The sequence below is a fragment of the Prionailurus viverrinus genome, chromosome A2, assembly GCF_022837055.1.
Source record: "Prionailurus viverrinus isolate Anna chromosome A2, UM_Priviv_1.0, whole genome shotgun sequence".
NCBI lineage: Eukaryota > Metazoa > Chordata > Mammalia > Carnivora > Felidae > Prionailurus > Prionailurus viverrinus.
Window position 1 is genome coordinate 7,600,731 of NC_062562.1, and position 16,382 is coordinate 7,617,112.

The window sequence follows — 16,382 nt, forward strand, 5'->3', positions numbered from 1 at the left end:
GGGGGGCTGCGTCCACCGCCCTCGGGAATTTGGAAAGACGGAAAAACCCAACAAACTGAAAGGGGGTGACAAGTGGGTGGGAAGGGAATTCGGGGGGCTGGGGGGAGGGGGACTGGAGGGAACAGCGGGTACTTCCTGCTGGGGAGGCCCCTGGGGGAGGGGGAAGGCTCAGGGCCCAGCCTCCCCCCTCTGCCTCTGGGCCAGGGTCTCGGCCCAGGGAGGTTCAGCCCCGGGGACAGGGGGTCCTTTGGCCTCAAGTGTTGGGGGGGGGGCTGCCTCCAGCCCGCCATGACGCCAAAAGTGAAACGAGGTATCGTGTGTTTGGATGCATGGATGCTGTGTGTGCACGCCTGTGTTCGTGGGCCGCAGGGACCACCGATGAGCCAGGAGAGAGCTCTGCAGAGAACCTGGGGCGAGTGGGGCCACGTGTCCGGAGGAGGCCCGGCCGCCTAGCTGGAGGAAGCGGACTGGGCCAGGATCTGGGCTACGACCTCTCGCCTGGGCCTGAGGGAGGCTTTGTGCATGTCTGTGTCTCCTGGGTGTTGTGTCTGTGTCTCCGTGATGGCGTGTCTCGACTGGTGTGTCCGAATGTATCTGTCTCTACTTTCCCGTGTCCACGTGGAAATGTGTGTACCCCGCACCCACCTGTGGCTGCATTTGCCCGCGGCCTCGTCTACATAGCCCCGTACATACTTCGGTCTCCCGTGATTATCCATATGTCTGTCTGCGTGTCTGAATCTGGCCAGCGAGCTCCTGGAAGGTGTCCGGGGCGCGTCTCTGGGTCTGTCAGTGCTTCCGTGTGTCCCTGCAGGATGTGTGTGTGCGCGTGCCCCCGCATGTCTTTGCGTGGCTGTGTTTCTCTGTGCGGCCCCGTGGACCCCCGGGCCCCAAGCCCTGTTCCCTGCCCCTGCCCCAGTTGGTAAACATAACCTGCCAAAATATTTTCTTTTTTTTTTTTTTTGTCTTTTTTTGTGTTTTTTTTTTTTCAAGTTCAAGAATCCCCAGTAAAAATTCTCCACGAGGTCTTTTTTCCCTTTTTACAAAAATAGAGTTTTTCTTCCCCTCCCACCCCCCCCCTTTTTTTTTCATTTTGTTTCTGTTTCCAGCCCCTCCCCCTGCTCCTCATACTCCAACCAGGGGGCTCTGGGCCAGGGATGCCCACACCCCTCCTCCGTTTTGCTTTTTTGGGGATTTTTAAACCTGTTCCCCCCCTCCCCTCAGGCTCATCTAGGTGTTGGGGAGGCCTGGGCAAGGGGGTCTGGGGGGCACCCCCAGCGCCCCTGCAAAGCCATCCCGTGGAGGGTGGTTGAAGGCGGGGTGGGGGCACATCTCTGCTTTCTTTTTAGCCGAAAAAAGAAACAAAAACCATCGCCATGAACAAAACCAAGACGAGAGAGTGAACAGCCCAGCCTGGGGTGGGGGCAGGAGGACGGGGAGGGGACCCCCAGGCACCCCCCCATCCCCTGCAGACTCTCCCACCCCGAGTGCTCACCCTGTGGCTTCCGCAGGGATGCGGGGCCCGTGTGCCGTCGGTGGTCTGCCTGCGCTGTCTCTCTCGGGGCCCCTCTCTCTTTCTCTCTCTCTCTGCTGCCCGGGGAGGGTGGGGAGGGCGGGCGGCGGTGGCTCAGGCCTTGTGCTGTTTGCTGGTCTTGAAGGACACCTGCAGCACGCGCTCGCCCAGGCGGTAGCCATTGAGGCTGGCGATGGCCATGGCCGCTTCGTCGTAGTTGGTCATAGTGACGAAGCCGAAGCCCTTGCACTTGTTGGTGGTGAAGTCGCGGATGACCTTGACGTTGGTGACGGCCCCGAAGGGCCCAAACAGCTGCCACAGCACACTCTCGTCTGCCTCCGGTGACAGGTTGTACACGAAGATACACCAGCCAGCGCCCGCCGCGCCCCCCGAAAGGCCCACACCCGCGAGGCCACTCATGCCGTCGATGGCGATGGGCGAGAACCTGGCGATGAGCGACAGGGGACTACTTTGGGGGTCACGCGGGCTCTGCCCTGACCCCCGGCACACCCCTGAGTCCCTGTGACCCCTGATGTGGTCATGACTGCTGGGCGTGCCACGATCTTGGGACCGTGTGATCCCTGCATCGTCCCGAGCCAGCCACGGCCTCGCGACCTCCACCTCTGACCCCACGCGAGACACCTTAAACTGCGGCCTGCTCTGAGACACTGGCCCCTGGTCTCCATCCTGACCTATAACTTGTGACCTTCCCTGCACATTAGGCCCTCACTCACACTCCTGCCTAGAGCCCCAGTCTGCACCCTGACCCCACAACCTTTGACCCTACTGGGTCCTTGGCCCTGTTGACCCCGACCCCTTCCCCACTCCTGACCACTACTCCTCCCTTGGCAGATTTTCCCACCCCCCTTTTGCCCTCCCCCCACCAACCCCACCCTGCCCTCTGCAACGCTGTGCCCCCTTTGCCCCTGGTCACCCTGCTACCCCTACGTGGCCAGAAGGGCACCGCGCAAGGTCAGGCCATGACTGCAACCGGTGAAGCGCTGCCCTGCGTTATCAGGTCCCAGGGCAGCGGCCTCGCTGCCCGCCGCCTTCCTCTGACCCTTGCCAGCCTTTTCCTGTTCAGATTGTATATTTAGGATCCACTCCACCTTTCCTGCGGTGCCCCAGCCCAGAACAGCTCCTGGAACAGCAGGGCCCCTGGGAGGGTTTGTTGACGGACCGACTGACGGACAGGATTGGCTCCACCCACGTGCCTCGCTGCCTTCCTGCCCCCCAGGCCTCACTCAATTCAGGGGGAGCCCCAGGGTCTGCCCCATTCAGTGTGACCACTGGGGACTCACTGCTTGCTCCCTCCTTCCCGATTCTGCACAGGCCCTGGCACCTTGGGCGTGTCGGGGTGGGCGGGGGTCTCTGCTGGGTCCCCCTCACCTCTTCTCCTGCCCCCTTCCCAGCCCTGCTCGCTGCTCCCTCCCTGCTAGACTGAGGTAATTGACAACAGGAACAGTAATCGTCCGAGCGGCTACTTTTATTGAGCGCTCACTACGTGCCAAGCCCTGTGCTCAACAGCATTTCATCTCCACGAGGGATCACGTCTGGCCGGGCCACGTTGGGTCCCCAGCCCCGAGCCCAGCGCCCGGCACTCAGTGTGTGCTCAACAGCTCGCGATGCAATAAACACGGGGACCTTCACAGGGCTGGGGATGTGGACAAGGTCGTGCGGGCCTCAGGGCCCGTCCCCAGACTATGCGGGAAAAGAGGGTGGTATCCTGTGACCCCAGCCATCAAGAGAGGCAGGTGGAACTCAGACTTAACGTGGGAACCGGCGGGGGGAGGGGGGGCATGGCTGTGACCAGGCAACATGGCCGGCCTTTCCCTGGGCCGGAGGGGACCACGGACAGGCCCTCCAGGACCCAAAGAGTAGTAGTAGCTCTTTCTAGGCATTCACTAGGTTCCAGAGCCCCTGATTCTCTTAATGGACACGCTATTCCCAGACAGGGCAGACCCAGCTAAGCTGGCAGTCCCGGTGGGGAGGCGGGGGAGGGGGCCCATGGGGGCAAGAGTCCAGGGAGGGACGGCAGGGAGCTGGGGGCAGCGGGGAGCACTGTTACCTCTTGACTCCGTAGGCCATGTTGAGCAAATTATCCAGCCTGTGGAAGCAAAAGGGGTGGTCACCGGTGGCCTCCGGGCACACCCCCAACTGTGATGTCGGCCTGCCTGCCTGCCTGCCCTCCCCGCCCCCACCCAGCCGGCCGGCAGCCCAGCCCTGCCCCCACCCGCCGGCTCCCCGCCCGGCTGGACACCGCCTGGCACGGAACCGTGGTCACTCGGGCACTGCCTCTCGCCTGCCCTGCCGCTGCCTGGCCTGCACCCGTGTCCCGTCCTGCCCGGCCCGGCCCGCCCAGCCCCACTCGCCTGCCCCCACCCTGCGGGGCTCAGGACCCCAGAAGGGAAGGTTCGAGTCTCTTCTCGGCAGTGGCAGGTGGGTTGGGCGAGTGACAAAGCCTCTCTGTTCGTAAAATACAGACAATCTCCGTTCTCTTGAGGTATAGATACCTGGGGGCGCAGAGAGCTGGAGCCCCATGCCCGAGGGAGGGGCGGCCCCATCGGGAGACTCTAACACTCCTAACACCGAAAATGCCACTCAAAGTGCCCTGCATACATTGACTGCCTGCTGCGTACGAGGGCCTGGCCTCAGCACCTGACAGACACACATTTCCCCTCTGCCGCCCTCAGTGGCCCCGGCCTGCGGGCACCCTCCCGGCGTCCCTCTGCCCTGCAGGGATGGGGTCCAGGGGTCTGTGGGGGGCGTCAGGGGGCTTACCGGAAGCGCTGCGTCTGATGGTGCAGGGGGCCTGCGTAGCGCCGGGCTGACGACTGGTAGAGGTGAGTGAGCAGGGCCTGTCCGGTCTTCTGACTCGGGTTGTTGGCGAACTTGACCGTGATGGGCTCCGCCGCGCCCAGCGGCTTCTGCCCGTTCAGTCCTTTGATGGCCTCCTCGGCCTCAATCCTCTTGTCGAAGCGGATGAACCCCACACCCCGAGAGACACCTGCCAGGGAGTGAGGGCGTCATGAGCACCCCTGCCCCCTCCTGTGTGGCCCTCTACCCCACTCCTCCCCCACCATTCCCGGTTTCTCCATTTTGGCCCCACCTCCGTGCCTTCGCCCAGTGCGTCATCCCCAGCAGCCTGACCTGTGACCTGGTCCACCAGGATTCGAGAAGTGATGATACGGCCATACTGGGAGAAGAGCTGCTCCATTTCTTTCTGGCTCATGGTCTTGGGGAGTCCACTGACGTACAGGTTAGCATCTCGGATGGATGCAGAGCTGGGTCTGGCATAAGACACCTGGAGTGGGGAGGGGGGGGCAGGTGGACAGAGGTGAGGGGAAGACCCGTTTCACGGATGGGGAGGGTGAGGCCACGTCCAGACCACCAGTGGGAGGCAGAAGTGCCTCGTCTGTTCGCTCAACAAGTATCTCTTGGGTAGTCTCCATGGGCGGGGCTGGCCAAGGCTTGAGGGAGGGGACATAGCTGTGGCCGATGATGATGCGGGCCGGCCAGCATAAAGTGGTGGGGGGCGGCGCCTGGGTGGCTCGGTCGGTTGAGTGTCTTAATTTCGGCTCGGGTCCCGGTCTCGCAGTCTGTGAGATTGAGTCCCGAGCCGGGCTCTGCGCGGACAGCTCTGAGCCTGCTTGGGATTCTGTGTCTCCCTCTCTCTCTGCCCCTCCCCTGCTTGTGCTCTGTCTCTCAAAATAAATAAGTAGACGTTAAAAAAAAAAAAAATTAAAGTGGTGGGAGGAACATGTCGTCGCTGGGCCCTGGAGGTCAGATGTCCCCAGCTCCTGCTCTCACGAGGTACATTCCATCAACACAATGCTTCCTACTCCTTTGGAAAGTGAGCCTGGGACGCTGGCCCTTTTCCCGTCCACGTTGGGACCCTCCGGGTGGCTCAGGTCTTTAGCCACCAGTTCAATGCTGACGACCCCCAAATGTCCGTCCCCAGTGTGGGCCTGACCCCCAAACTGCACACCTGTGTGACACCTGCCTCCAGGCACCGCCCGTGGCACCCCACAGGGGATCACAAGCAGCGAGGCGGCATCCAGTCCCCAACTTGCCCCAGCTCAGTAATGGCAGCTTTGTCCTCCTGGGTGCTCAGGCCCCCATTGTCCTTGATGCTGGTCTTTTTCACACCCACATCCAATCCACCACGGATCCTGCCTCATTACTCAGCTCCCACCAGAGCTCCCACAGACCTCCCTAACCTCCCCAGTCTGTTCCCTCCACAGCTGCCAGGGGGCGCCTGTGAGCAACTGAGGCAGGGCACATCCTCCCTTTGCTCAGAACCTTCTGTGGCTCCCACCTGCCCCACAGTTCAAGTCCTTCTCCCAGCCCACAAGGCCCTGCCCAACCCCCCCCCCCCACCTCATCCCATACCCTCACTCCCATCTCTGCCAATTTCTCCCTCGAGTGCTCTGTTTCAGCCACACCAGCCTCCTCCCGTGTTCCTCAAACACACCAGGCACATTTCGGCCTCAGGGCCTTTGCTCTGGCTGTTCCCCTCAGGCTGGAACGCCCTTCCTCTCCTTGCTTCTTCCAGTCTCAGTCAAAAAGTAACCCCTGTCCTCTTCCCATCTGAATTTGGTCCTCCACCTCAACCCCCCCCCCCCCCCCGCCAAAGCACTTCTCTCAGTGGGGATTAGATGCGTTTTGGTACGGGCATTCGATTTGTGTCATTAATTATGGTCCAGACCAACAATGAAACTCCCTGCAGCTGGTTAAAAAATGGTGGACGTGTATATTTATTTCCCAGAAACAGTGGTGAGTATTGTAAACTGGGGGAAAGAAAAGTCCATTTACAGAGTGGCGAGATGTGTGACCCCAGCTCACTGTTGTGCTTATCAGTGTCCTGGAAACACAGTCTGCAGGGCCCGCCCCCAGATGCTGACAGGTGGGCCTAGAGCTGGCGGGGGGGGGGGGGCAGCAGGGGACAGGAGGTGCCCTTTCCACTTATTTCTGCCAATGTCTATTTCCTGTATCTTCTAAATTAACCTCTGGGTAGATAAGGTCACGGTCAAGGGTCCGGCTTTCGTTTGTGGTGGTGAGTGGAGAGGGCATAGCCCTGCATTAGAAGTAACTAATTAAAAAAGCTAACAACATGAATAAATTGGGCCAGGGGTGGGTCAGGGTGAAGGCACTCATGGGCTGGAGATAGAGGGATTCTAACGAATGCAACTGTGAGCACCCGGGTCCTCCGGGGAGAAAAAAACCCACAGACACATCAGCTGCTGGTTGTTTTCGATAATATTAATTAAAAATCACGGCCGCGTTTTTCATGGCTTCCGCTCTTGCCCGTGGGGCGGTGAGTTTTGAGGGGTGAGGACTTGATGAATCAGAGGGAGGGGTGAGGGGAAGAGAGGCCTGAGCTCCTGGGTGGGTGTTTGGGGTCAGGGGTCATTTGAGGCACTGAGTTGGTCTTCGGGGGTCTTTGCCAACCTTCCATGATGTGGGCTGACCCAGGCCCCTCACCTGGGTCTGGGCTCCTCCGGCCCCCCTCACCAGGACAGGTCTTGGGCAAAATCTGCCAAAGCAGCCAATTGGGACCAACCTTACATAGTGCTACCCAGGCAGACACACACAGAGACGCGAGGCTACGCTTTGTCACCCTCTGCACAGCCCTAGTGGCTACACCAGCCAAAGGGTGACTCGGGGCCACTGTGACATCCACAGCGGCTCCGGGGGTCTTGGATAATTACAGTAAGAGGCACAGAACCACACACCTGTCACCCCACCACACAAGCCCACATCACACACGTTGCACCCCGAGTAGGGCACAGCCGACACCCCCACGCAGCCCCACCAGGTCACAGCAAGACTTGCAGTGTCACAAAGCACCTTTGAAATAAACACCACATCCCACAGACCCATCGTGACACGCCCAGAGTCTAGTAGCCAGACTCGTGTGTCCCACAAACACAATGGCTCCCAGCCCAGGTCTATCTCACACACACACACACACACACACACACACACACACAAACGCGCGCGCGCATGCGCGCGCACTGCATCACATGCATACAGTGGCCCTCTGGATTTGTCACTACCGTCCCCCTCATGCCCCAGGGCTTCTGGGTCTAGTTGGCCATGGAGGGACCCATTAGGTCACGACCTCATCCTCCCCCACAACGGGAAGACGAAGAGATTCCTGCACCTCTGTTCTCAGAGAGAACGGGGGCCAGATGGGCGCCCCCCCCTCAGCCTCCCCCAAGGTTCCAGAGCAGATTTGTGGGGCGGAGTCCAGACACCCCCAGGCGAACCGAGAGAGGGGGGTTTCCATGGCGATCCCCCCCCCAGGGAACCTGGGCTAGCAGAGTCCCAGCTGCAGCTGCTGAGAGGGGAGGTTGTGGGGGGAGGGGCATTGCACAAAGATGGGGGAGGGGCTCACCCCTAATCCCGCCCTCCCAGACCCTAATTAGGCTCCAGATGGCAGATGGACCCCCACCCCTCTCCATTTCCATGACAAAGGCAAGGGGGGGGGGCTGCCCATCACACCCTGGTCACTCTCCTACTGCCAATGGGATGGCTACCTCCCTGAGCCAGCAGAGAATGTAGAGCCGGTATTCTCACTGACTAATGAGGAAACTGAGGTTCAGAGAGGCAGAGCCATCGGGCCCTGGGTGCCCAGCCAGGAATTCTTAGGGGAGAGTCTGAATCCCTCAGAGGATGAGCCACGGGGTAGGAGGGCTGGCAGTGAGGAAGGTAGGCGACACGCGGGTTGAGTGGCAGTGAAGGGGGTAGTCCAAGGGGAAGTAATGTGGGGGATTGGGGACGGTTGCAGGTGGGCAGTAAGGGGGGATGGGCCACAGAGGAAAATGAGGGCACTAACCTTGATGGTCTTCGTCTGCAGTTTGAGGCCGTTGAGGGTGTTGATGGCTTTGTCTGCATCGTTGGGATCAGAGTAGTTCACAAACCCATAACCGAGGCTCTGCCCTGTGGGCGGGACCAGGGTGACGACCTCCCCACACCTACCAGGGTCCTCCCAGACCCAGTCCTGAGAGGCTGACCGCCGTCACTCAAGGTTGACCGAAATCCCCCCCTTGGTATTCTCCCACCCAGTACCACCCTGTCCCCAGGACACCTCAGATCCCCCAGAGTCCTGCCTGCCCCCATCACCCCCGGGATACCCTACCGGGGGTCATACCTGTCTCCCCATCGCACCTCCGATCCCCCAGGGTGCTACCTGCCCCCATCACACCCGTGCTCCCCAGACTACTATCTCTGTCTCCTCCCTCCCCACCTGCCAGCAGCCACACCTGTGATCTTATCCCGAACCAACTTGCAGGATTCGATGTCACCAATGCTGCCGAAGAGACTCTTGAACTCGTCCTGGGTCATGTTCTGGGGCAGGTAGTTGACGATGAGGTTGGTCTTGCTGTCATCAGTGGCTCCATTTGTACCAAGGAGTGGCCCGTTGGGCAGGGCCGGGCCGGCCGGGCCCCCCGCCACCTGAGACTCCATGGCCCCGAGTATCTGCTGGAGATAACAGGCCACACCCGCTCACGGCCCAGTCCCCACACCAGGGATCAGTGGTGATGCATCAGTCATGTCTGACATGGGCTTAAACATGGAGAGAGGACAACATATTATCCTATTAATCTCTTCCACTCCTCCAGCATCAGGCATAGCACCTTACGTGTGATTTTACTGTGAAAAAGTCCATACATGTCTGGTGTCTACATTTGCCTGTTTGCCTAAAATCAGTCTGTGCATTTCCAGAAGAGTAAAATGAACACCTTTGTCTTCAGAATAAGAAATATATTTTTATTAGCTTTGAAGTCCTCATAAGCTCCTCCCTAGCCATGGACTGCCCTCATCCATCAAAGGATGAGGGACTGCCCTCATCCCCATCCCAGATGTGTTAATATTTCTTTTGCTTCATGCATAATTTTCCCACTAGGCATTTACCCCCACGTTTTCCCCACTGAGCTCTTTTTCATTTTATTACTTATTGTTATTTATGATTTTTTTAAGATTTTATTTTTAGGTAATCTCTACACCCAGTGTGGGGCTTGAACTCACAACTCTGAGGTCAAGAGTCGCATGCTCTCCTGACCGAGCCGGTCAGGCACCCCTGAGCTATTTATTTATTTTTTTTTAAATTTTTTTTTTCAACGTTTATTTATTTTTGGGACAGAGAGAGACAGAGCATGAACGGGGGAGGGGCAGAGAGAGAGAGGGAGACACAGAATCGGAAACAGGCTCCAGGCTCTGAGCCATCAGCCCAGAGCCTGACGCGGGGCTCGAACTCCTGGACCGGACCGCGAGATCGTGACCTGGCTGAAGTCGGACGCTTAACCGACTGCGCCACCCAGGCGCCCCACCCCTGAGCTATTTAAATGTATCACATAATAACACCTGCAAATAAGGACAGTTTTAATTATCTCCAATCTAGACTTGTTCCTTATTTTTCTTGTCTTATTGCAGGGGCTACAGTGCGACAGTGGCTTCTTTATTCAGGATGTTAAAGGAAATGCTTTAAACGTTTCACAGCTAAATTTGATTTTTGATATGGATTCTGTGTAGATGGCCTTTATCACATTAAGAATGCTTCATTTTATTCCTAGTATCCTAACAAGATTTCGTTTTTCAAGAATGGGTGTTGAATTTTAGTTAACTTTTTTCCTACACCTGTTTTTTTAATAGCTGACATAGAATATTAGTTTCAAGTGTACAACATGATTCAATATTTGCATATGTTGAAAAGTACTGGGATGGATTGGTATTGTCTGTCACGGGCATGGGAAGGGAAAATACCCAGCATGTCCTTAGGTTTTTCTCCCAAGGCATGGTTGGCCGATGGATGGCCTTCACCTAAAAAAATCAAATCTATTGGTAGGGTGTTCCTAACGGGACAAATGAGGAAGGATTACAAACCAGATTCAGTTTCCACGGGAAAGATCACTGTGATTGATTAGCAATGTCTGTGGCTACAGAATTAGAGTCAGCAGGTACACATCATCTCAGCCATCCTTAACCAAAAATACAATACCATATTTGTTCCCAAATATTGGGCATACTGTGTGCCAGGTATAGGGCAAAGCTCTCTGTGGGCAACGTTTTGTTTTTGTTTTTCTCTTATTCACAACCACCCTGAAAAGAGGGCTTAATTTTCCCTGCTTAACAGATGCTATGAACGTAAAGCCTGTGTTCCCTTGACTTCATATGTTGAAATCTTGACCCCCAATGTGATGGTATTTGGAAGTGGAGCCTTTGGGAGGTAATTGGGTCATGAGGGCAGAACCCTCATGAATGAGATTCATGTCCTTAACAAAAAAATGACAGGAGAGACATTCTCTCTCTCTCCACAATGTGAGGACACAGCAAGAAGACGTCCATCTGCAAAGGAGGGAGCAAGTCCTTACTAGCAACCGAATCAGCTGGCACCTTGATCTTGGACTTCCCAGAATCCAGAAGAAGATTTGTGATAAATAAATGTCTGTTGCTTAAGCTGCCCAGTTGACGGTATTTTGTTATAGCAGCCTGAGCTAAGACAACAGACGAGGAAAGGGAAGTTCAGCGATGTTTTAAAAATTACCAAAGATCGGGGCACCTGGGTGGTGCAGTCAGTTAAGCATCTGACTCTTGATTTCAGCTCAGGTCACGATCACACAGCTGGTGAGTTTGAGCCCTGACGACTGGTCGCTGACAGCATGGAGCCTGCTTGGGATTCTCTTTCTCTCTCCCTCTCTCTGTCCCTCCTCCACTTGTGTGCTCTCTCCTTCTCTCAAAATAAATACATAAACTTCAAAAAAAAAAAAAAAGACCAAAGATCACGCAGCTTATAAATAGTGAAACGGGGGTTCGCACGCGAGGTTTCCTCATCCAGAGTCTGTAATTCTAGCTGCTCTAACGTTTCTCAGCCGTGTGTCCTCAGGTAGACTACATGACGCTTCTGGGCCTCTGCTCCACTTTGCTGCAAACTCCAAATTATTGGCGCGGTGACCCCCACCGAAGGATCTGAAGCTACTCGCGCAGCTGGGAAGCATTCTGGGATCAGTTAGCCAGGTCTGCCATGAGCGCAATTACCAGAAGCAACTCGTCATGTCTGCCATCCCTGCCTCAAAATACGGCTGGTAATACTCATCCTGCCCCACAGACATCTTCTGTGAGCCAGGCACCGGGTGAGGTGCTTACAGGCAACATTTCCCTTATTTCTCCCAATCAGCTTTAGGGATGGCCACACAGTCTCCATTTTATAAGTGAGAGAGCTCAGAGACGCTGAGTGATATATACATGCGGCACTTGATTTCAAACCTGGATATGTTGGCGGACGTCAGAACTGTTTTTAATGACAGTGGCCAAGGCACGGGGGCGGGGGTGGGGGGCACCTTCTAGCTGTGTATCCTTGGGGGGGGGGGTGATCGTAGCTCTTCTTTGGGCCTCTGTTTCCTTTCCATTTATTCTTATTAAAAGGATGGCCCTGAGGGTCAACCCCCCTGCATCTCCAGTTGGCTGAGAGTGGCTGTCTGGGGGCTGGCTGGAGGGTTATTCTGAAGCCACATCCAGACGGAGCAGGATCATGCACTGGGTTGATGAGCAATGTCTGCCATAGGCGCCGGCAATAAGACAGTAACGCCCGTTACAGATCTGCGCCCAGTTTCATAAGATTAATACTTTCCTGATAGCGTGGCCATGTATTGAGGGCCTGCTCTCCCAACATTGAACATTATGGCACTCTTTTCTCCATTTGACAGAAGAGGAAACAGTCTCCATGAAGGGGTAGGGATTTATACAAGGTTAGGGAGCTCGCAAATGGTGGGTCAAGAATTCAAATCCGGAGCTTGGACATCAGCCCACTTGACTAACAAAAAGGCCAACAATAGTGAAAATAACAGCAAAGTGAAGCTGTGTCCCCGCATTTAACCCCACTCTGCAGGCCAAGTCTACTCATTCAATTCAACAAATGCTTGCTGGGGACCATCAGGTGCCAGCTCCTGGCCCCACCCTCCTCACTGTGCATCTTCTGACGCTCACATTGCCTCTCCGGGCCCCTGTCCCTCCACTAAAGATATGGCACAGAGGTTTCCCACGTACAAAGATGGGTTCTGTATTCCCTTCTGGCTCAACAGACTAGAGTTCTGTGATTGGTTGATGATGTCTGCGCTGGGAGTCCCCAGAATAGTTAACAGTACAAAACCCGTTCCAGGTCTGGAGCCCCTACTATGTGGCCAGGCACTGAGCAGGTGCAAAGGTTTCACTGACTTCCCACAACCACACTGAAAGCTGGGGATCACCTCCGTTTCTCAGGCGGAGAAAGCGAGGGTCAGAGGGACCTGTGATTTGCCTGGGGATGACACGGAGCCGTGGGAGCGATGGAGTTTGACTACTGATCTGATTACTCCAGACAGAGCCCCCAGGGCCACCCCAAATGTCCTCAGCTTGGACGCGGTTAAAAGGTAATTGGGGTTCCTATCCAGGATCTTGAGACCCAGCCTACTAATCTCCCCACCACCCCATCTCTCTCCCAGCTGTGCCAGAGCTTAGCAGGATCAGTGTCGCGTTTCCTCTGCAGCTCAGCCGGCTGAGCCGATAATAGGGATCGGATTGGTGGAGACCACACCCGCTCTGCCCCAGCCCGTGACAAATGCGTGGCCTGGGATGACTCCGGGATCACAGGGACCTTGGAGGGCTGTCCCAGGACAGGAGTGGAGGGGTGAAGTCAGAGGGGAGGAGGGCAGGCCAAAGATGGATAGGCAGAGATCAAGTGGGAGCAATAGAACCTTTCCTCCCAGTCTCTCCAGCTCTTCCTCTGGATCCGTACCTCTTTCTGTTTCTCTCTCCCTCCCCACCCCCGACCCCCGCCCCTGTTTCTCTCTTCTTCTCTCCCCTCTGAGCCTGTCTCTCTCCCCCTTTCTCTCTCAGCCACTCTTTTTCCAACTCTTTTGCACCATTGCACATACATGACATATGGATTTTGCAGCGAATACACCTGCAGTCACTCTCTATGTAGACCCTTCTGTGTCTGACCCCCTTGGCCCCTAGCTGGGCCCCCTGGCCCCAGTCACAATGATAGATGCCTGGATACTGGCGACAATAGGGCATTGAGTGGCTATGCATGGTAAGGCTAGGCCACCACGTGGTGCTAACTAGGCCTCCCACTTCTGGGCCCTTCTCCATCCATGCAGGGCCCTCACTGTCTCAGTCTATCCCCTCACTTCCTCCCAGCCTGTTCTCATGGTGGACCTCTGCCCGAGTGTCCGCCAGTGGAGTAACCGGGCCTTCCAGGGCTTCAAGGCCCTTGTGTGACCTCTGACCACACCCTCGCCCTTTTGTGCATTCGTTTCCCTCTTTTAAATGAGGGGACAGATCAGAGGAATGGATGCTGGACTGTTGTGGGGGTTCTGAGGGTCCTCAGGAGGCTGCACTCACGTCTCGCCCCTAAGTTTGCAGCCTGAGGCCCAGAGAAGGGAGAGAGCCGACCTAAGGTCACACAGCAGGGAAGCAGGGCCTCTCAGGGCCTCCTTTCTCTGAGCCAGGTGGGCGGGTCCCAGAGTCCCAGACATGGAGGGAGTGCTGAGCATCCCCCCACCCACTGTGCTCGCCACGACTCCAAGAAGAGGCCCAGAGACACAGGGCACAGACACACACACACACAGACCAGAAAGACAGTAAGTACGGAAGAAGGAGGCCTGGGCGCTGGGACCAGACAAAGGACGCGCGGCGGCGCGGGGAGCGGAGTCGCGCGGCGGGGGCGGGGGTGGAGCCGGGGTGGGGCTAGAACTGGCCAGCCCCGCCCCCGGGATACGCCCGGGTAGCCGAGTGGAAATCCGAGGGCTCGGGCGAGGCCGGGCCCCGGGGGCCCCAGGGGGCGGGGTCCGGATGGGCGGGGCAGGGGCGTGGTTATACAGGGCGTGGCCGGGCGTGGCCGCGGGCTCGGGAGCTGACCAGCTCGGTGGCTGCTGAAAGCACCGGGAGTGGGGCGAGCGGCGCGGGCGTGCAGGCGGGCGCGCTCAAGGTCACCCCGAGGCCCAGAGCCCAGGAAGGGTGGGGCGCCTGGACCTGGCCTAGGGGACATCCTTGAGCTCCTTACCCCATCCCCCGTGGGGCGGGGGCCCAGGAGCCAGGAAGCACCCCCCCGCGGGCCCTCCTCTCCCCTCCCCCTCCCCGAAGCCTGAGGCGCCCGCGCGAGGCTACGGCCCGCTAAGAAGCTCCGAGAAACAAAGGGACGCGGCGGCAGCGGCGGCGGGCCCGCGGGGCCTCCGGGCGCGCCCCCTCCTCTCCCCTCCCCGCTTGCCGCAAGGTCGACGGGCTCGAGGACGAGACGCCCGGCTCCCCGGGCGCGGCCGCGGCCCGGGGCGCGCGATCCGACGCCACCCGATTCCCCGGGGCTCTCGGGAACGGCTTGCCGCCTTGTCCTGGCCCAGCACCAGTGATAGGAGCCCTGCGTTTGCCTGGGCGGCCTGCGGGGTCCGGGCCTGAATGGAGAAGGCATCCTCCGCTGCTGCGGCCCCTCCCCCATCAGGCTTGCTGGAGGGGGGCAATCCCGCCCCCAGGACGCCGTAGGACGCCTCCCCAAATCAGAGTTCGGCTTCCTAAGGCCTCTCAGACCAGACTCTATGCGCCCCCAGCACTCTGGGTGCGGTCCTGCCCACTCTCAGGCCCCGAGGCTCGGTCCTACCCCCCCCCACCGGGGCCTAGCTAGGCCTGGTCCCACCCCCCCCCCCACCCGCCATCTCCGCGGAGGCTGTGCCTAACCCCTCCCCACCCAGGTTCTCTCTCAGCGACAAGGGAATACCTACAGTGACCATTCTTGTGTGCCCGGCGGGCGCGGTCCGTGTTGAGGGCGGCTCCGGGGGTCGTGCACTCCTTGGGGGGCGCTCGATGCTCACTCCGGGGTCCCGCCCGGGCGGCCTTTGGCACGGCCGCTGCAGAGGTGTCGATGAAGGCGGCGGCTCCCTCGAGGGCCGGGGACGGGCCCGAGCCCGAGGACGCGCGCGCGGATAGCCGGGCCCCGGGGTGGCCTGCGGGCGGCAGGGGATGGAAAGAGGGAGCGGGCGCGGGATTGAGAACGCCCCCTGCGCGGCCCCGCGGGGCCCGGGGAGGTTGCGCTTCCTGACAGAGATCGCGGCGCTCTGCCTTTCGCCGCCGCCCCCCGGCCCGGCCTGTCCGGTCCTGGATGCTCAGTCCTCTCCCCTCGCCCGCCCTCCCTCCCACCCTCCAGCCCGCGCTGCGCGCTCCGCGCTCTGGGCCGCGCCGCCGCCGCCCCCAGCCCTTTATAGGAGCAGCTGCCAGAGCCGGCGTCGCTTATTGGCTGCGGTAGCTGAGCCCCGCCTCCTCGCGGCGCCCGACGGCGCGGCAGGTGGAAGAGAGCGCGAGCTGGCTAAGACTCCGCACCCCCAGAAAGCACTCCCTGGGGGCTCTGGTTGCCATTTTCGGGCCCCTCTGCCCCAGTGGACCCTGCTTCCTGCATTTCCGCCCCTTCTTGGGCGGGCTTTCTGCCCGCAAGACAGGGAAGGCTCCCCTCCTCTGTCCAACGACCTGAGCTGTTGGAGCAAAGAGGGAGATCCGTGGACCGATTGTACGAACTTCCGGAGTTGCTGTCCATCAAGAAGACTGGAAAGGGACGAGGAACCAAGATTTCTATGAGCAGAGGCCCAGGTCCGCAGATTTTGGAGGCATCGGGTGTAGCCTCCCAAGACCAGTGGAGAAGGATGGGGGTGGCAGGGGCTCTCGTCTGCCTACAGAAGGAACTGTGACCCTGAGGCTTTTGAATGGGATAGGTTCAAAAGGTGGGTTCGAAAGGTGGGGACTGGCACTCCACAGCGCAAGGGCACTCGGTACTTCTCCAAAGCGGGTGAAAAAGTTTGGGGCTTAGGATTTCAGGCAAAACCCATTGGTGCCCTGTGTTTCCGGAAAA

The 16,382-nt window shown here is 58.5% G+C and overlaps 1 protein-coding gene across 2 annotated transcripts; it reads right to left on the bottom strand.

Moving 5' to 3' along the window:
* Nucleotides 1–1,624: 1,624 nt before the first annotated feature.
* Nucleotides 1,625–15,628, bottom strand: ELAVL3 (ELAV like RNA binding protein 3). 2 transcript variants are annotated; one of them, XM_047849035.1, is made up of 7 exons: nucleotides 15,265–15,628; nucleotides 8,779–8,998; nucleotides 8,352–8,455; nucleotides 4,661–4,814; nucleotides 4,292–4,517; nucleotides 3,579–3,617; nucleotides 1,625–1,955 (listed from the first exon to the last, which is right to left on the bottom strand). In XM_047849035.1, exons 1-7 carry the CDS (start codon nucleotides 15,271–15,273, stop codon nucleotides 1,625–1,627), a joined length of 1,083 nt encoding a protein of 360 aa, XP_047704991.1. In that variant the 5' UTR covers nucleotides 15,274–15,628. The 2 variants fall into 2 exon arrangements, with proteins under 2 accessions (XP_047704991.1, XP_047704990.1); XM_047849034.1 differs by having other exon boundaries at nucleotides 1,625–1,976.
* Between the last annotated feature and the right edge of the window lie 754 nt (nucleotides 15,629–16,382).